The sequence below is a fragment of the Aythya marila genome (assembly GCF_965140915.1).
Source record: "Aythya marila genome assembly, chromosome: 18".
Classification (NCBI taxonomy): domain Eukaryota; kingdom Metazoa; phylum Chordata; class Aves; order Anseriformes; family Anatidae; genus Aythya; species Aythya marila.
The window spans coordinates 12,124,186-12,144,266 of NC_139059.1; the positions used below are offsets into that span (position 1 = coordinate 12,124,186).

General features: G+C 51.9%; 1 protein-coding gene across 12 annotated transcripts in view; it reads left to right on the forward strand.

Annotated features, from left to right (window-relative positions):
* The window catches only part of MYOCD (myocardin), a 247,438-nt gene extending 227,809 nt beyond the window's left edge, over positions 1-19,629 (forward strand). For 6 of the 12 annotated variants that reach the window (XM_082774747.1, XM_082774751.1, XM_082774756.1 and 3 more), the window contains 8 exons: positions 1,242-1,403; positions 5,292-5,467; positions 6,045-6,170; positions 6,675-6,949; positions 7,317-7,470; positions 8,679-9,632; positions 13,271-13,328; positions 14,024-19,629. In XM_082774747.1, coding sequence (XP_082630873.1) covers positions 1,242-1,403; positions 5,292-5,467; positions 6,045-6,170; positions 6,675-6,949; positions 7,317-7,470; positions 8,679-9,632; positions 13,271-13,328; positions 14,024-14,592 — 2,474 coding nt within the window. In that variant the 3' untranslated portion in view covers positions 14,593-19,629. Of the gene's footprint in view, positions 1-1,241; positions 1,404-5,291; positions 5,468-6,044; positions 6,171-6,674; positions 6,950-7,316; positions 7,471-8,678; positions 9,633-12,200; positions 12,315-13,270; positions 13,329-14,023 lie in introns of all 12 variants that reach the window. The other 6 variants (XM_082774757.1, XM_082774758.1, XM_082774750.1 and 3 more) reach the window with 5 other exon arrangements.
* The last annotated feature ends 452 nt before the right edge of the window (positions 19,630-20,081 follow it).

The following is a 20,081-nucleotide window of genomic DNA, read 5'->3' on the forward strand; positions in this document are numbered from 1 at the left end:
AAATGGCTGCAGTCACCAGGCGTTGACAGGGCCAGTGAGACAGAGCTGGAGGAGAGGTGGTGCAGAGATGGCCGGGCTGTGCATTGAGCACGCTGTCTGTGCTGCCCCACAAACACTTGGCCTAGGCCTCTGCTCCCACAAAGAGGTGTGCCCTGGATTTTCATGGACTTACAGGCCCATTTGATTCATAACATGACATGATTGAAATCAGGCAGCTGAGACACTTGCTGTCATCTAAATGTCTTCCAGACACACCTACTACTGTTCACCTCAAGATGCTCATGTGGTTCCTTTTCATACGTAATCTGAGTCCTTAGATGAACTCTCATGACCTCGTTCAGAGTTTTCTTTATTGTCTAGTATGAAGCTTGTATTGCCTACAGAATCTCTTCCAGAAGACTGTCCAGTCTTTGAAGGCAGCACAGCTTAGATGCAGCCCTTCTTACTTTAAACCCCAGAGTGTATAGGCATAGTCTAGTGTAGGATCCTGCTCCCTGACTACCAGAGTGCTCTGGTGCTACCAGAGGTGTCAGAGAATCTTTATTTGGGAAATCACCACTGTCTTTTGTAATTGGCCACTCTTCTTTCACCACTCAGTAAGTTAGAGCTTCTCAGTTTGGTTTGGTCTGGTAGTAGCTTCCAGATCTAGCTGCCTTTGTTATGCTCCTCTCCACCAGCTTGTTTTTCCCCTGAAGGCCTGAACACTGCCCTCATGCTGCCTCCAAACATTCCACTCTTGAAGATTTGGCTTTTTATTTTCCAGTGCAAGGCTTTCGCTCCAGTTGTCAAACTCTGTTAACGGTTCTTTCCTCCAGCTGTTCCTTCAGAAGTAGAGATCCACCTGCATTAGGCCACAAGGGCCAATGGGCTCCTGGCAGGCAGGAGTCAGAGTCCACTTTTGCTCTCATGTTAGTCACAGCTTAATGAAATTTCCATTGCAGATCATTTCTGGGCCTTGGGAAGGATGGTCTGGCTGCAGACTGGGTTTGCAAGCCCAGGTTAGGAAACAGAAGTTTTTACCTGGGAATGGGGAAGCTTGACCTCAGGCTCAGAGGAAGACGCATCTCCCTAAATCCCATCTTGCTTCCCAGTCTCAGTGCAGCTCCTGCTGGACACTGAGCCATGCTCAGGTCTTGGCCACAGTCCAGAAGGCTGTGCTGAGGGGGAAGTATGTTCTCACTGAGCAGTGTGCTTACAGATGCCCCAGGTCCTGAACTGATGCCTTCCATTTGGCCTTTTAGACTCAGCTGCAGAAGGGTCCATTCAGTCTACTCAAATGAAGCTGAAAAGAGCCAGACTGGCAGATGATCTCAATGAAAAGATTGCTCTCAGGCCGGGTCCTTTGGAGTTGGTGGAGAAGAATATTATTCCTGTCGACTCAGCTGTGAAAGAGGCCATAAAAGGTAGTGAAGTGAGCATGTATTTTGTGTCATGTGCATGGCATGGGGCAGGGGCTGTCAAGGTTACATGGATGTCAAGCAGCAACTGCAGAAAGTGATTGACCTAGAGTTAGGAGCAGCGGCTGCATATTATTTAAAATTCCTTATTTTTCACCGTACTATTGCAGTCCAGCACAGACTGTGCTATCTCACCTAGGTCTATGAAAAGAGATCTCTCATCTTCTTAGTGCTGCGCTAAGACCATGGGAAAACAAATCATTTCTCAGCCATGTCTTCTCAGAGAGAACACCTCGTCTCTTACTCTTCCTTCCCTGCCCAAGGCTTTGAGCATGTAAATGGTATTGCAGGAGAAAGGTCATTCCTTCCTCCCTCACGTGGGAGAAAGCTTGGGTGCACACATGTGGGCATTAGGCTGGTCTGGATGCTCCCACTTGTGACCTGCCAAGCTTTTACAACCCAACAAGCAGGAGTGAAATAGCCTCATTTCAGAGAGGCTGACATTCTTTTTTTTTCCACTGATGCCAGTGGCACACAAGGTCCAACAGAGTAGAGGGGAAGTGAAAGCATCACTGGGGTGCTAGACTGCTGGGGAATACATGGAGCAGCCTGCATCCCAAAGCAGGCTATGCTCCTCCCAACCATTTTCCACGCTGTTTATGCATAAGCTCAGTGTTCCTCTATTATCCACCTCCCAGCTGGAGGAGGGATGCAGAATCCCCTGCAGTTATTTCCCCCATGCTGCTGCAGGGATGCCAGTGCGGGAGCTGACACTAAGGGAAATGGTGACTCAGCGCTCACCAGTACCAAGAAGGCAGAGAAAGGAGCAGGAAAACCTGCAGCAACCTGCTAGCCCAGCAACCCGACATTTTTGAAGTCTGGGCTCATCCCTCCACATCCAAACTGGACCTCAGGTCTCAAGTGGGGCACTGAGAGCTGTTTTACCCCCAGGAACTCCTTGTTCTCTTGCTCTTGGTTCCTAAATTAATGAGATTATTTCCATTGGCATAGTCCCATGGAAATGGAGTGGGGAAAAAAAAAAAAAAAAAAAGAGAGAGAGAAACCATTAAAAAAATCCCCTTTTTATAAACAATCGAGGCAGTTTGAATATGACTTCATCCACTGGAGCCAAGGCTTGGAGGCTGGGCAAAGCACATGTCAAATTTGAACAATGTTTGTCTCCAGCTGCCATGTCAGGAGCTTGTGGTAAATAGAGATTTACAGGACAAAACTGTTAAAAACAAAAGTCTGGATTAAAATGATTTAGTCCATTTTAAAATTTCTCCCTTTTGCCATAGCCTTCCATCAATCATCTGCTGGGGAAAAACTTTCCCTGTAAGCCAGTTTTATCCCGTTTCAGGTGAAACACACAGCATGTTAGGGTCCAGCAGGAAGCTAGTCCAGCAAGAAGCTATTTGGGTGCCATGAGAAGGAGGTGCTGCAGCTGCACCAGGGACACAAACTCAGTCCTCAGGCTTCTGTAGAAGAAACCCTCAAGCTGAAGGATCCTCAAACTGATTTTTGAAGTCAGAAGCACTTTGTGGTGCTCACAGCTTGGGGCAGAAGGTTGAAAAAGGAGCAGAGGTGAGCCCTGGGACTTCTGAACATTAAGCCTTTTGTTTTTGCAATACCAGAAAGATGGCAGGATTTAAAATCATTTTACTTTAACCTTGGAATCTCAACTGTTTATATAGCGGAAAGTTCAGCTGACATGTTCCTCTAATCACCTCCGGCAGGGCAAGTGGAAAGTGCCAAACCCCAACTGAAAGCCCTAACATCCCAGTGACAGGAGGCCGCTAGTGCCCTACATAGCTGAGCGGTGATATAAGAACCTTTTTTTACCAGGTCCTTGTCATCACTTTGTCCAATACATTTGAGAGGACAATACCCAGTGCATTAAAAACAGCCCCAAGCAAACACCATTCTGCCTGAGATTACAGCAGAGACATGGGATCATGAAACTACATGGTCAGCCCTGGGCTGGGTGAGAGAGACAGATAAGGGCAGGGCTCCCTGCTCCGCACAGGCCGCCAGTATCAGGCAGCAGGATGCAGCACATTCCTGTCATGCCCTGGGCTGCTGCTGTATCCTGAAGGTCCCTTGGGCTCTGTGCTTTGGCACGTTTTCTCCTCACATGCCTGTCAAATGCCAGCCCAGCGGAAGTCTTGGAGATCTACAAGTCCCTCTGCTTGAGTGATTATTCCCAGAAGAGGATGCCCACACTTGTCTGCAGACACCCCAATGCAAGGGATCATACAGCCTTGTGTTTCCTCGGTGAAGGTACAACCTCTGATGGCAGCTGTAGAGGAGAAGGGACAGGCCCTATTTCCAGACACACATGAGGAACCCCAGGATGTGGGGAGCAGGGAGGAGAGAGACTCCACAAGACACTGTTGCTCTCATATTCCTATGTCTGCCTGCCCCAGAGCTGCCATGGCAAGTGTACTGTTGAGCTGTTTGCATTTCTCTGCCAAGCAGACAGAGCAGCTCCCTGGGAACACCAGGGTCACAGAGGAGGCTGCTGCTGTTGACACTTGCAGAACTGTGGATAGGGACAGGCACAGTGCACAGGATGCAGAGCCGTGTTGTCAGGATACCAGTAACTGTTGACTGTCTGGGACCTCTTCCCAACACAACCCCATGTCAGGCGGGCCCACCTTCTGCAGGGGTCTAGCTGCTGGTGGCTCAGGGACCCACCCTGGGGCGGGCAGCCATGGCTCCCTGCACTCTCACCCACCCTGGCACCACAAGCTGGAGCAAGCAGAGATAAGCCTTTATCTCTGAGATAGGGGCAGGACGGTGCGTGTCAGTGAGAAGGTGCACATTGCTACAGAAGCTGCACAGACAGGTGGAGGCTTGTCCCCGGGCCCTTCCTATTTCCCTATTTGTCACCTCGCTATCAGCATGCCAAGCTGCCTGACAAATGCCAGACGTGAGCACGAGGAGATTATGAGCATGACCATGCTGCTCCTTCCTCTGCCTCCACCTGCAGTTCTCCCAAAGCTCACATGAGAGCTCTTACTTTTTCAGCACTTCATTTATCAGTAAAAGCCTGGGGTCAAAAGCTCTTGCCCATCTGACTATGAGGAGGAGCTCTGCATGGAGCTTGTAGAGAATCAATATCTGGGGCAGGCCTTGTGGCAGTCAGGACGTAACAGCAGCTAACTGAAGCGTTTCATGTGGCTGATGTTTGTGGACAGCCACAGGACCTGGAAGCTGCTGTCCAGCTGCAGCCAGGTGCGCTCACGTTGGCTCTTCTGCCATGACAGCGTCACCCTCCACATCAGTTTCAACCTCAGCTCTTCTGCTGAGGATCACTAAGTGCGATCGAGATGCTTGGCAGACTGGGGAGAGAGACTAATGCCCCTCTCCTCGTTTCAGTCCAAAGGCAGGTCGGGACAGCTGAGCTGCTCTGAGCCAGCCCAGTGTACTTGTGCTCTCTCAGAGCCTCCTGCCTCTGACAGACCAAGTCATTTGGCTCTAGGGGACAGGCCTGCAGGATCCTTTCCCAGTCAAACCAGTGATGCTGTCCTCGGTCACTGGTTTGACATGGGATGAGGCATTTGAACACCTTGAGCACCAAGTCCTCAGCCTGTAGCAAGACGTGAAAAAGGGGACACGTAGGAAACTGACCTGGTCCCGCACATGACCAGGGTCTGCAGGGCACACTGCGGTTTCCGAGCAATCTGAGCACTCCCCGCGCTGCCTTGTGCTCACCCCATTCCTCCAGCCGGGGACAGCCCAACCGCTGGCTGTGACCCGCGCCCGCTCCAGCCGGGGCTGCGGAGCCCGCGGCCAGGAGCCGGGAACAGGTGGGCGCCGCTGCCCTGGGGCGGGCCGACCGGCGGGGACGGGAAGGCACGCCACTGACCGCCGCTTCCCCGCACCCGGCAGGTACACAGGTGAACTTCCCCAAGCCATCCGACGCGTTCGCCTTTGAGGAGGACAGCAGCAATGACGGCCTGTCCCCGGAGCAGGTCAGGAGCGAGGACTCCCAGGGCTCCACGGAGTCGTCGGCGGGCACCAAAGCCTCGGAGACGGCCCCGCCGGCGCCCTCGGGGACGCCCCAGGTGGGTGGCGCGGCCCGGCCCGGCAGAGGGGGACTGGGGTTAGCTGGGGCACTGAGGTAGGCAGGGATAGACTGGGAAGACAGGAAGGTTATAGGGGACTGGGATAGCCTGTGGGAACTAGGGAGAGAGGGCTGGGGTAGGCATGATAGGACTGGAGTGGATGGGGTGACTGGAGAAGACTTTGGGCAGGGGAAGAGGGTGGCAGGTGTCCGATTCAGGAAAAGACACTTCTGCTGAATATGGGTGCTCCAGACACACTGCTGTGAGCCCAGGGACACCGGGCTGTCCTTTCCCCAGGGACTGCATCAGGTTTCCAAGCTCTCCATCTCCTTTCTCTGTGCCAAGAGACCTCTGCAGCCTGGTCGGGGCCCTCTGAGACCACCTTTGGAGAGGGCAGTGTATCAGCACTGTGGTGCAGAGCTGCTGCAGCTCAGCCCCTGGCTGATGGAGTTGGGTGCAGCCCCTCGTCCTGCAGGAACTGAGCATCAGTGTGGAAGGAAGGTTGTCTGTGGGGACAGGCTGTCCAGGGGGCCTGCATCTGCCCCACATCCTCTCACACTGCACCTCTTCCTTTCAGGATCACCCCCACAGCACTGAGGGCAATGCAGCAGAGCTGGCCTCAGGGCAGAGCAGCCAGTGCGACAGCCCCAAGCAAGCACCAGGACAGGACAGCCCACCCCTCCCAGTGCCCTCTGTGGTGAAGGTAATGTCTTCATGCCCAGGCTCTCTAGGAGAGGGAACAAGCACAGGGCAGCAGCTAAGCCCAAAGTACCCAGGTGCTGCACCCCATGTGTCTGGCAAGTTTAAGGGTTTGGCCTTGAAGGCCTGGAATAATGAAGGGAGATGGATCCCATTGTCAACTACTGCATGTTGACATCATTTTTTAACTATAAAAGGTAGAGCTTTGGTCCCTGCTCAAGGTGATTGAACAGTTCCTTTATTGGAAATATCCCCTGGAGCTTTAAACAGGAGATACAGAGCAATAGAGAAATACCTTCAAGGCAAGGAAGGTCATTCTCCTTCTCATGTGCTCTTTAGCACAGCTGGGATGAAATGCTGCCCTTGGGGAGTCACACACGTGTTTAGCTGCTCATGGAGCTGGGCTGTAAGGCTGCCAGCAGGATGTGCCCTTGCTCTGCCAGGTCTCCAAGTTCCCACAGGAGTGACAGGATCTCTCCACTAATTCTTTTCCATCTTGTACCAACAGTCAAAATCATCCAGTGATAGCAAGAACCGTCACAAAAAGCCCAAGGACACCAAGCCCAAGGTGAAGAAGCTGAAATATCATCAGTACATCCCTCCAGACCAGAAGGCAGAAAAGTCCCCTCCGCCCATGGATTCTGCATATGCCAGACTCCTCCAGCAGCAGCAGCTCTTTCTGCAGCTCCAGATCCTCAGTCAGCAGCAACAGCAGCAACAGCAGCAGCAGCAGCAGCAACAGCAACACTTCAGCTACCCAGGGATGCACCAAGGCCAGATAAAGTGAGTGACAATGTGCCAGTGTCAGGGCTTAGTCCTGTCTCCCTCCAAGCTTTCCTCTTCCCTGCCCATCTGTGCCAGTGCAAAGGGGATATATGCATGCAAAGGAATCATAAAAACTTCAAAGTATAGCAGTGTCCTGAAAAGCTGTTCTGGCTTTGTGCACTGGTTGGGGAACCTGTGATGTGCTGGTAGGTCACCAGCAATCTCCTTGCAGCCCAAACCAGTTTTCCTGGGGGTTGGTGGTCCTTCAAGTCTCGTACAGGAGATAGGAGCCCCAAGGGAGCAGAGAGATGGTATGTCATATAGCGCTGGGCACAGAGACCCTGGAGGACAGACATGTTACCCCAAATCTCCTTTGTTATTTCAGGCAATCAAATGAGCAAATGGTCAAAAGCTCAAATTCTTCATCAACTTCTGTCAACAACACCCCTCTTTCTCCTGTGAAAACCACCTTTTCAGGCCAGACTTGTGTCTCATCTATCAAGCCAGGCCCTCTGCCATCTAACCTGGATGATCTGAAAGTGAGTTAAAACTTTGTCACCACAGGAGCAGACTCTCATAGCCTGAATGTGCTTTGCTACCCCTTATGTGTGCAGTGTAGTGCAGCAGGCTGTGCCACAGGGACCAACTGTATTACAGATCAGCAAACCAGAACCACCACACTATGTGCAAACCCAGGCATACAGCATGATGAATCAGGAATCGATTGATGTTGTGGTAACTAAAAACGTGGACTTTCTGCTTTGTGGGTATCACATGGGTGCATTGCTCCAGTGCACATATCAGCAAACCCTGCATCTTGAGATGGCTGCAGGCCAGGGTATCAGGTCAAAGTCTAGAGAACAATCTGTGCTGCTGCTCCTGTAGCTCATGGCCCCATGACTTCAGTAGTTTTATGATGAATGTCTTGGATACTGCTAGCAGACCAGACGGAATGTGTCAGCGTTGCCTTGACACCAACTCAGTGACTCAGCTTCTCAGTGGTCATTGCAAGCCCATGCTGCAGTTCCTCTGCCAGCAGCATCCAGGCCAGCTTAGCTGTCTGGAGAAGCAGGTATCCCCTAGAGTCCGTGGCTATGAGCACTGATCTGAATAGTATCTAAATCTCTCACATAGGCAAGAGAGGCAGGGAACAAGGGAGAATCATTCAAATCACTGATTCTTTTATAATTTGTTAACAGAGCCTCAGCCATAGGGAAGGCCAATATTTTTTTAGAAGCAGGGACCTAGGGGAAATTAATTTCTCCATTGTTGTTAGATGGAGAAATAAGATGAGGTAGAAATAACATGTGCTTGGTCATAGCAGTAGCTTTGCTCAGATGCCTGAACCTGGTGCAGATGCCTGAACATAGAGTAGCTGGCTTCAGTAGCTGTGGTCATGTTATCTGAGCTAAAGGATAGTTCCTGGGCTGTGTGGAAAGTCCTCTGCTCAGGTAGATGCTACTGCTAGGAGAGGAATCATGGCTTATTTCCATGGCTCAGGGACCACTGCTGGTTCACGGAGAGCAGTCACAGTTTCTGGAGGAAAAAAGGTTTTCCTGTTAGGAAAGATCAGGGTCCTGTGGTAGTCAGGGCTGTGCATGCTGACTGATCACCTCGGCAGCCAAAGCTTTAAAGCAGGAGGCATGGAATCTATGATATGAGGCTTGCTGTGAGAAATGTCAGGTTTCTAAAGCACTCAGCTGCAAGGGGAAGCAAAAGGAATGATTATTGGTCTCTTTTCTTCTAGGTGTCAGAACTGAGACAGCAGCTCCGAATAAGAGGCCTTCCTGTATCTGGTACCAAAACAGCACTGATGGAACGGCTGCGGCCCTTCCAGGAGTGCAGCAGCAATGCAGTGCCAAACTTCAGTGAGATCACAACTGTAACCTTTCCAGTCACTCCAACAAGCACCTTGTCAAATTACCAGTCGCAGTCCTCCACCAGCATGTTATCAAATGGCTTCTACCACTTTGGCAGCACCAGCTCCACCCCACCCATCTCTCCAGCCTCCTCCGACCTCTCTGTGAGTGGCTCTTTGCCAGACACATTCAATGATGGGCCCATGTCTTCTCCACAGTTTGGTCTTCAGCCATCTCCAGTCCATGGTAGTGCTGAAGAAAGCCTCATGAGTAGCATGAATGGAGGGAGCATTCAGCTGGAGCTGGAAGGGATTGACACAGAGAAAGACAAAATGCTGGTGGAGAAACAGAAGGTCATCAACGAATTGACATGGAAGCTGCAACAAGAGCAGAGGCATGTGGAAGAGCTACGGATGCAGCTCCAGAAGCGAAAGAGAAGCAATGGCCTTGAGGAAAAACAACAGCCCACTCAGCATTTCTTTGGTGTCCCCATCAAGCAAGAAAATGCAGTGTCCAGCTGCCCATTTGCATCCAAACAAACTGCCTTAAAAGGCCAAGCCAGCAGCTCAGATAAGTTAAGTAACTGTGGTGTGCCACAGCTGTCTCACGTTGTAAATAGCCACTGCTTGGAGCCTGCAGGGCAAAGCACCATCACCTCTTCAACATTCCTGAGCCCTCAGTGTTCCCCCCAGCACTCTCCTCTCGGGGCTGCAAAGAGCCCGCAGCACATCAGCCTGCCACCGTCCCCTAATAGCCACTATCTCCTCTCGGTGTCCCCTGGCTCACAGGCAGAAGGGTGCAGCGGGTCCCCACAAACCAGCAGTTGCCTTCGCACAGCATCGGTAAGTGGAGAGCACCCCAGCTGTCATCTTGGTGGTGAACACACTCATATCTGTGGCCATTCACACAAACATCTCTGAGTGCTTTTCTATCAGGCTGGGACAGCTGACATCCAGGATGGGCACCCAGGGGGTTGGAGGAGCATGTGGGGCTGCCTGTAAGGCAGGGTAGCTGAGATGGAGAATGGGTTGGAAGCTAATGGCACTGCGGGGTCCTTTGCAGGGTGTTTCCTGGAGAACCATGCTGCCACCACATCCAATTGCCCTGGGGGAGCACAACCCAGCTCCTCTGTTCTGTGGAGCCCTGGCACAGCTCCTTATGCCCTGGGGGAGCCCTGGCACAGATCGCTCTTCCCCAGAGGACCTCAGCACAGCTCCCTGTGCCCCTGGGTGAGCACTGGCAAAGTTCCCTGTGTCCTGGGAGAGTCCTGGCACAGCTTCCTCTGCTGTGGAGGGACCTGGCACAACTCTCTGCCCTGGGGAAGCATTGGCACAGCTTCTTCTGTCCTAAAGGAGCCCTAACACATCTCCGTGTCCCCTCAAGGGGAGGCTCTGGCACAGCTTGCTGCGCCCCTGGGGGAGTCCTGGCACAGCTTATTCAGCCCCATGATGTTCTGGCACAGTTCTCTCCACCCTAGGGAAGCCCTGGCACAGCTTCCTCTGCCCCATGGAGCCCTGGCACACCTCCCTCTGCCCCATGGAGCCCTGGCACAGCTCCCTCTGCCCCTAGGAGCCCTGGCACAGCTCTATCCTCAGTGGGGAAGCACCAGCATAGCTCTCTCTGCCCCTGGGAGGTCTCTGCCACATTTTTCTATGCCTGTGGGGAAGCCCTGCAATACTCGTCAGCATCTTGCTAAGCCCCTGCAGCTCCTAGCAGTGTAAGGCACTTTAACCACTAGGTTGAAGGAAGGCAGTTACCCCAGTCATATGGAAAGCCTTTTCTTGGGGAGATGATAAAGCAGGGCTTGCCACTGGGACCTACAGTCAGGACAGAGCTTGTGTCACCTCCTCAGGCCACCAGCACTGCAGAGGTGTCCCTTCAGTGTCTCCACTCCTCATTCAGCCCTCAGCATGGTATGAAAGCTTGGAGAGGGAGGGGCACATGCTGCCAACACACAAAATAGCACAAAGGGCTGCTTATCACAGTCCCATTTCATCCTAACACCCTACCAGGGTTCCCCAGGCACTAGTAACACCCATCATATTTATTGTCTGTAAAGCATGCGCAGTGGCTCCAGGTGCACGGCGCACCCGCGAAGTGTTTGGGCAGATACACAGCAGGTGTGCGCTGAGTGTGCAACAGGCTCATGCAAAGCACTGCATGCAGTGCTCACGCAGGACAGCTCAGGAGCCACAGCCCCACAGCCAGCACATTGAGCAGTATGCAGTGTCAGGGGGGTGCAGTGTCAGGATGCAGCCTTGTCGCTAAGCTGTTCAGAGGACAGCGATATAGGTGACATGGGCAGTCAGGCACGGTGCTGTCTGGTGGGCAGAGGGGAGCAGCACTGTTGGGGTGAGACAGGAGGAGAAACAGAGTGCTGCAGTGGGATGGGCAGCGGGGTGCAGTGCTGTGGGGTTGAAGTAGGCAACACGGGGAATGCTGCTGGGGTGATAGAGGCAATGGGGTGCATTGCTTTGGGTGATCTGGGCACAGAGTAGTGAATGCCGTGGGTAGGGTGCAGTGGCAACCTCAGCAGTGGGGCACAGAGCTGTGGTGCAACAAGCAGTGGGACAGAGCACCATGGTGCATTGCACAGTGAAGTGCAGTGCCGTGGGGTTATGCTCCAAGAGAGGCAGTGGGATTGCTCAGAACAACCAGAGAGCAGTCATAGGACACCAGCAGGGAGCAGCAACACCTCAAGGGTTCCTCCAGCTCTTTCCCCATTGCCAGAGCACAAGGAGCACTTTTAGGGTTTGGCCTTGCAGTGTCCTGCAGCTCATCGTGGTTGTGAAACCAATGTCCTGGACTTCCCTGTGGGCCTCAAGACAAGGGGAACAGCAGTCACTGGACCTTTAGGTGATGTCCTTCCTGGAAGAGGGTGACCCTCTTGCTGGCAAAAAGCTGGCACCAGTGTGCAGGTGTTTGGTATGGGCACAGAGAAGGCCTGTGGGCAATGACTCTTTCGGGCAGTCTCCATGAGCTGTCCCTGAACAGGTAGTGACAGAGAAGGTTCCCCAAAGGAAGGAGCTGAGAGGCAGCTGGTAGCTGGGGGAGCATTGCACTCCTGGGCATAGCCACCTCTCCCTCTTGCTCTTCACATTCACAGATAACCCACAGATAAAGTCACAGCTCTGCAAGACCATGCCTGTGGCCAGATCTCAGTCAGTGACCAGAGTTCAACCTGGCCCTGGGTCCCGCCGGTGTCCTCAGAGCTAACCCGAAGAGCTGTTTTATCTCCCTCTTTCCTGCCCAGAGGCCAGGCACTTTGAGCTGATTTGACCTGCAATATCATTAGTTTTCCTGGTTTCATTCTGGCTTCAACTGGGGCAAAAGAGGGCCTCCCTCTGTGCCGAGGAGCGTAACCTTTTCCCTGTGCATTGATTCCATTTCCCCATATTTCCCCCACGCAGATGGCTATGCAGGCAGGTCAAAAGTTTTCTATTCCATCCCCAAGTTTTTGTAATCCAAGCCCAGTCCCCTCAGACGTAAAGCAGCCTCCACCCTATGAGGATGCAGTAAAGCAGGTAACTGCATGATTTTTACTTTCTATAAGGCTAGGGCTGTGCAGAGTGTTCTTCTGTGCTTAATGTAACTGTCAGCTGCAGGAGCTACAACCCATTAAGGGATCTCTGGGTAGGACAAGCCTTTTTACATAAGGAATGGGGTTTCTTTGAAGAGCCAGTTACTAAATGACTGCCACAAAGCAGTCAGACACCATGCTAGAAGGGATAGCATCTTCAGTGCTGATGAAAGGTGCCTGGGGTCCAGACATCCCATACAAATGCCCCAGGACTTTGTTGTCTTCTTCTTCAGGGTGCTCAGGCAAACAGACATCCCAAATGGCCATTCTTTGGGACACCTCACCTAGCCCATTAGCAAAGTGCCCTGCTGATTGCCATCTGCTTAACCTTATCCTGGAGCCCATATGCCCTTAGCCTTGTCCTGGAGTGGTGCTCCCATGGGGAGGAGCTCCCATCTCCCATGAACTCCTTACTTCTTGTGACAGTCTGTCAGCAGCCTCTGTGCTGGTCACGGTGCCTTTAGGAACATAGAGTGATACCATCGGCAGTGCTAAAAATTGGCTTATCCTGGCTGGCAGGGAGGTGTGCAGAAAGTCCTTCCAGTGTGGGGTCAGAGAGAGGAGGATGCTGTTATGTTATCCCCAGTGAGGCTGCTGGGACTGCAAGCAGGCACGTGTCAGTGCTAGATGCCAGGTCCAGGTCTGGATGTTCTGGTTGCTCTGGGCAGAGGCAGTCTGCAGTGTCCACTGAGCACAGACAGGCTTGGTGGCAGAGCAGGGGGAACCTGGCTCAGTGCTCTCCAGATCTGCTGCACTTGTCCCAGGTGCCTGCGGTGCTCATCTGAACACTGCTGCCAGCCCCATGCGCCTCTCATGGGGTCTAGAGCCACCTACCTGGCACATGGCTGGAGGGACTCTCCTCCTAATGCCCTCTACTCTCCTCTTTGCCGTTTGCTGCAGCAGATGACTCGAAGTCAGCAGATGGACGAACTCCTGGACGTGCTGATTGAGAGCGGAGGTACGCACTGCTTCTCTGTTCCCTCCAGGGCTTCCCCTCCATCAGGCATAGGTCCGTGGGGCCCAGAGCTCTCAGTGTGCCCCAGTGGAGCTGCCTGAGCTGCATGCAGCTTTCATTTGCCTCCCTATGGCAGGAGCCACTGAGACTGACTCCAAAACCACACCAGACCTGTGCTGGTGAGGAAGCCTGCCAGAGCCTACTTCTGCACATGCCCCAAATCATTGTGGGAGTATGGGCTCAGCGTGTCACCTATGCAGCCTGCTCAGGAAGGACTGCAGGGTGACAGCACTGCCAGCGCCCTCCCCATGCAGAGCCCCTGCTGCCCTCCACCACTCCCAGTGCTGCCAGTGCCATCTCCCATGTAGAGCACTGTGGTGCTCTCCCCTGTGCAGATAGCTGCCAGTGGCCTTTCTCGTGCATTACCCAATCCATGCCCACCCCCATGGGGACAGCTGCCAGTGCTCAAGTCCTGGAGATGGGGTCCAAAACCAGGGGAGCTGAGATCAGAAAGTGGGGAACATGGGGGGCTTCCCACAGGGAGGGTGGGTGAGCAATGCCAAAGGGATTGATTTGGGAGTGGGTTTGTGCAAGCATGCCCAGCCCAGGAGCCCAGCTCAGGGGCCTTGGCTGTGCCTCTGGGCCAGCAGTGATGGGCACTGCCAGAGCACTTCAACCCGCTCTTGTTTGCTGAACAGAAATGCCAGCCAATGCCAAGGAAGACCGGTCCTGCCTGCAGAAAGTACCTCACATAACAGTGTCTACAGGGAACTCCAGCACTTCTCTCCCAAAGTCATCTGCCGCATTCGAACAGGTCTCCTCCACCCAGCTCCCATTCGAGCACTGTCCAGGCGGTGGTGACACTCACCTCGAGGTCCTGCTGAATGCTCACAGCCCACTGGGGAGAGTCAGTGAAATTGCCCTACTGAAGATGGGAGGAGAAGAGTCCCACTTTGAAGGGATGATAGAGGGGTTCTCCAGCAAAGCTGCAGATGAACTGCTCACCTCCCAGGAGATTTTACAGACTCCCCTCTCACCAATGGAAACACAGCTCTCCCCTTCCCCTGCTGATGGCTCTGGTTTACAAATGAGCTTCACTGAATCTCCATGGGAAACGATGGAGTGGCTGGACCTCACCCCCCCCAGCTCTGCCACCGGCTTTGGCTCTCTCACCTCTGCTGGCCCCAGCATCTTCAACATTGATTTCCTAGATGTTACTGATCTCAATCTAAACACCAGCATGGACCTTCACCTGCAGCAGTGGTGAACAAGAGGATGGCGGAGGCAGGATACTATAAGCCTGCAGCAGCCAGCACAGTGTTTCCGTCATGCCGGAGAACACATAGAGCTAACATGCCAGAATCAGGGGAAACTGGAGCCATTTTCCCAGTGAATAAACTTGTTTGAATTTCCTGTTACTGCAAAGTGACAGCTCAACAGCTCTGGTACTTTGATTTTCCTCCATTGACACATCCCCACAAAGGATACCTTTATCAACACGCCTTTAGATTGAGTTGTCTAGAATTTCGATTTTGTTCCTCTTACCTTTTTCTCCCCAGTTTTAGCAGTCACTCCCATGAGAACTGGAGCAGCTCATGACAAAATTGTGTGGTGAGGACACCTCATCCGGGAAGGAACAGGGAATCATCCAGAGGTTGCTGCCCCCTTCCCTCCTGCCTGTACAGCTATTTAGGCCATTGTGCATGGCTCAACTTAGCCATGCCAGGTCAGGAGGATTGGGAGCAGGGAGGTCCAAGGGCTCTGCCCAGCGAGGGCAACAAACACACTACTCTGTACAACCAGACTTGCCTTACATCCTTCCTTCTGTCGCCAAAGCCATGTTCCCCCCAGTCCCTGCACAGCTGTGCTCTAGGTGAGTGAGAGATGGAGCCGATGTTCATGGTGGTACTTTGGGATGTTCTCAGGCTGCCTGTGGGGCTGAAAGCTGTCCTGGCTGCAGTCAGAACTGAATCAGGCTGAAGCCTGTGACCTTGAAGCAGAGAGGTCTGGATGCTGGAGGCAGCTGCTGAGGCCGCAGGTGCAGGTATTGAACGGCTGTGGCATTATGGTGCAGCTGGCGTGTCCCAGCTCGTGTGGTACAGATGAAGTGTTATTATGTTCTGATCCAAGGTAGGAGCAAGTCATATGGTAAATACAGCAAAGCTTTGCAGGGGCTGTCCTCTGCACAGCCAAAAATCAGGATGGGTCTCCACTGCCCTGCATGACCCAGAAGCAGGGGCAGCCAGGAGCAGCCATTCAGCCACCTGGTGTGGGACAAGGCTGAGCAGGCTCTTGTGTGCCTGTGGTTTTGTGTGAGCACCTGCTTTGCTGTCTCCACTCCTCTGCCATCCAGAAGGCTTCCTTTTTCCCATACTTCCTCGATCCCCAGCAGTGATTCTCCTTTCCCAAGGTTACTCCAGCATCACTGTTCACCCAGCTCAGAGCAAAGCCATCTGGAGAACAGCTGTGAATCACTGAGCCTAGAGGAGCTTGTTCTTCTGAAGCCAGCGAAGATGGATGCTCTCCTGCAGCGATGCCTCCCATTTAAAGTCACCAGTGTTTCTCCTGCAAGTCTCTGTGCAATATACTTCCTCGGGCTCTAATGAGAAGGAGCCTTTGCTTCACTTCTTGGCTTCCACCAAAGAACTTACTGCAGACTCTTTGACGGACACATCTACTTCTTTGCAATTCTGGTTTTGCCAAAGTAAATATTGTTGCTGACAAAGATTGTTAAACTATTTACGGACTGTGTGTATTTAATATTTGTGTTACTGGAAAGACATCACATTGGCGATGCAGCAGCTGGAGAGGAGGCCCAGCATGAGGGGCACCATGGGCAGCCTGGCCGCAGCTCCTGTGGGGCACCCGCACCCAAGGCTGCCAGAGCTGCCAGAGGAGGCTTTGTGGCCACCACTGTGTCTCAGCTTATGGCGTTGTTGCATGCTGTATAAAGAACATGGCAGTAGCTTTTAAGTCACTATTTAAAGCACCACTTTTCTATTGTACAAATGGTCACAATGCACTGCTAGGATAGGTGATCACAGGTTGCATTAAAAAAAAAAAATCTAAGTGAGAGATTTTTAGAAGCCATTCCATGAAGAATAGTAATAGCACTTCAATCAGAGTAGTGTTAGCCGCTACACTGCGTCATTGTACAGGGCTTTCCAGACAACTTTCTCCTCTCAACAAATGTATTTCCTTATTTAAAGGGATGCTGTCAGCTGCAAAGTTGTAAGCAAGCACATTCCCTTACCTATGTTACCAGCAACACCTTCATTATTAAAAACCCCTTTGTCTTGCCACTACATCTGCTCACAGTCTCCTGTTTGATTTTGCTGGGCTGGAGCAGTGACAGCCATCCCAGCTGTGTTCATTTCATTTCAGCTTCATTCCAGGGAGCAGCTAAAATTTTTCCAGAAGTTTGATTTTAAAGAAACAGTTTCTCCTGGGAGATTTCTAACCAGTCTCCCATTTCCAAAGACTTTTCCTTTTGTTGGCTTTGGTTTTGCTTTGTTCTCCTGCAAACCTTGCTCCAGTGGTCAGCATTCTGTTCAAAGGGAGCTGCTGGTACTCTGGGCTGCTGACCAAACACCTTCAAATTTTCCAGCAGCTGGGCTCCTGGCCAGGGCTGAACCTCCCATTGCCCACAGGGGAGCAGCAGGAGTGGGCTGGAGAGCTCAGCTGGATGCTGTGCTTTCATTTGATCCCACGAGGGCTGAGAGCCAGCAAAGTTTTGGAAGTGACAGGCCATGCCGATGGAGGAGAGGGACAAGGGACTGGTATCCAGCTACAGACTGGAGCATCCTTTATTTTTTGTGGGCGTCCCCTCATCTGTCTGCTCTTTTACTGTCACCATAAGTTGTCTGCTTAAAGTCTTCTTGGTCTGATTATTGTCATTCCTATAAACTGACAGTTTACAGGAGACCAAGGAGGCCAAGCCCAGATCAAGACTCTTCTGTGGGGCATGGGGAAGGATTAGAGGGTCACTTGAGGTCCTTCCAGGCCCTATCCCTCCTAAAGACACCTGCAGCCGAGCTGCTTTGCTGTCCAGAGAAGTGCTCAGCTCAGCTCTGCACAGGCTAGTGGTTCTCCAGCCCCACCAGAGCTATCTCCCTGGGAAGGACAGACCGTGCTGGCAGGACAGAATCTGCTCTCCCCTCCCCTTGCCTTGGCAGGAGAAGCACAAGCAAAGCCCCCTCCACACTTGGCATCCCCCCGTGGAGTTCTGAGAACCCCTTGGGTCCTGCTTGGGAGCTGCTTCAATTACCTGTCCCCCCCCGGGCAGGTATGCCAGAGCCAGACCCCTCCAGTCACAGCTGGCTCCCTCATTTCCAGATTCAGGTTTGTCCCCCGCTGCTTTACAGCCCTGCTCCCATGCCGCAGTGTCTGGCCTGTTGGATAGTTCGCATCCTTCCAGCTACACCCTGTGCCAGAGCAATGCCACTGTTCTCTGCCTTCTTTGCTCAGCACCCACTGCTGAGCTGCCCCCACAGCGTTAGTGCCTCCTTGTGTTTGTCTGCCTTGATGTGTGGGTGGCTTTCCCACACAGCCTGTCCCAAGGGGTTTTGTTTCCTGCAGAAGCCCAGCTGGAGGATCCCAGTGATGTCCAATTCTTGGGCCTTCCCGAAAAACAGGAGATAGCCAAAAAATGTTCCAAACATCAAATAACATGGTTTCTGCCTTTGGAAAGATTTTTTATATGTGAGAGGACAGCTCAGTGCACCATCTGCTGTGCTCTCCATGGGAGGCATGGAGACATCAGTGACACTGTTCCACCAAGTCCCAGGTCCAGATAGATCCCATTTTGGGGGTCTATCACAGGGAAGCACTGTTCTCATCCCCTCTGGGCTCAACAGAGCAATGCAGTGCCCTCAGGTGTATGGTGTGGAGGTCGCAGCCCCTGCTGCATGGGGAGCCCCAAAGCCTCCAAGCTGGCCCCTGCCCTGCAGCAGGTACCTTCCAACACCACCACCCAGTGCCCTGCGACACCCCCACCAGCCCCCTCATGCACTCCAGGGCTGCCTCCGCATCCCCAGCAGCTCCAGCCCAGCGCCCTGCGCCCATGCTCCAGCTGAAGGCTCCTGGTGGTCCTCCCTGCCCCCACACCAGCACAGGCATCACCCTTGTGCCTGCCCCATGGCACAGAGCCCTGCCACCCCTTGCACAGCACACAGCCACCTACCGCCAGATTTCTCTGCTCCTCCCTGGCAGGTCCCCAGAGCCTCCACCACCTCTCACCCAAATCACATAGGGAGGGACCAGGGCCACTCCTTACCCATGCACGGAGCCTCTGCACCACACACAGACCTTGCTGTCACCCCCCACATCTGTGACAGCTAAAAGGAGGCTTCCAAGGAAGAGGGACTTCTGGCTGTGTAAGTTGCACTCAGGTTCTGAGTGGGCTTCAGCATAGTCTCCATCTTGTTTTAAAGCCAAGCATTTGTTCACAATAGCATACTGATAGTGTTATGGCAGTATGAAAAGTTTTTTTCAAGACCACCAAAGGTATCTGCACTGCTGGGCTTACCCAGAGGAGGAAAAGTTGGCTTTCATAGAGATGCTTTTTTTAAATCACAGCACCTCCACACTCAATCTGCTTCCAATTTGTTGTATCCAATTTACCAACTAGGTTCTTTGTATTCCTACCATTTTGTTACACTCAAAATTTTGCTACAGACAAAATGAAATATACTTTTAACACAAAGCCATGAATTTACCATTAGTTTCATTGATGTCTTAAGAGATTAATAAAAAATATTTTTAGTACTGTTACAATGACACTAATAGTTTTTTGCATACAATTAACATCTATGTTCAAAGACTTTCTTGTATTTATCCCCTTCCTCTAGGGCTCTGCTCACCTTCCTCTCACTCTCTGAACCTCTCTGCAGGTTAGAGTTGATGTCTTCAGCCCCAAGGAGGAGGGTATGCAATGTCATGGCACGTGTCAGCATCCTCAGTCTCTGCCAGGAAGAGCAAGCTATCAATGCTGATGTGTTTTTCCTCCTCACTTTACAATTGTCTGTAAGGAAAGGGGTGTGCGTGTCATTTTTATACCTTTCCTAATATGGTGTTCAGTTGCTCATTCTTCATATAGGTGGTCTATAATTCCAGATTACATTTGAATTTAATGTACATACTTTGTTCTACGTATGTTCTTCATCTTTGTTTAAGGCTGGTGTTACCTTATCCCCCCCCCCCAAAAAAAAAAAAAAAATACATTCCTTTGATGACCAATGACTGGCCACTGGTGAGTTGTCTATAGACCTGGGTCTATGGCTTCATCCCGTGCCTGTGTCTTCAGGCCCCTAATGTCATCCCATGTCTATATTCTTCTACACTGCATTTTACTATAGAGTCATAGATCTATCTTTCCACACAGAATAACTACTCATTATTAGTAGTTACAAAATATATATCTAACAGTGTTACATCACACAATTGTAAGAAAGCTAAAACAAAGCAAGTAATGATCATGCTGTCATTAGATAGTTGCTGTTACAGCTAAACAAACTAAAGAAAAGCTCCAGGCAAGCTAAACTAGTCCAGAAGCTCTAAAAAAAAATAAGTACAAGACTTCAGTAGATGCCACTGAGTGTCTCCTGAGTTGCTCATGTGGTAAGAAAATGCTCTGTAGGGACACTTGAAATTCTCCCACCCCCACTGGATGGGCCCATCCAAGTAATTCCCCTTTCTGGTGCCAAGTATAGCCAGCAACATGCAAAGTGGCTCCAGCAAGATTCACTAGAAATGTAC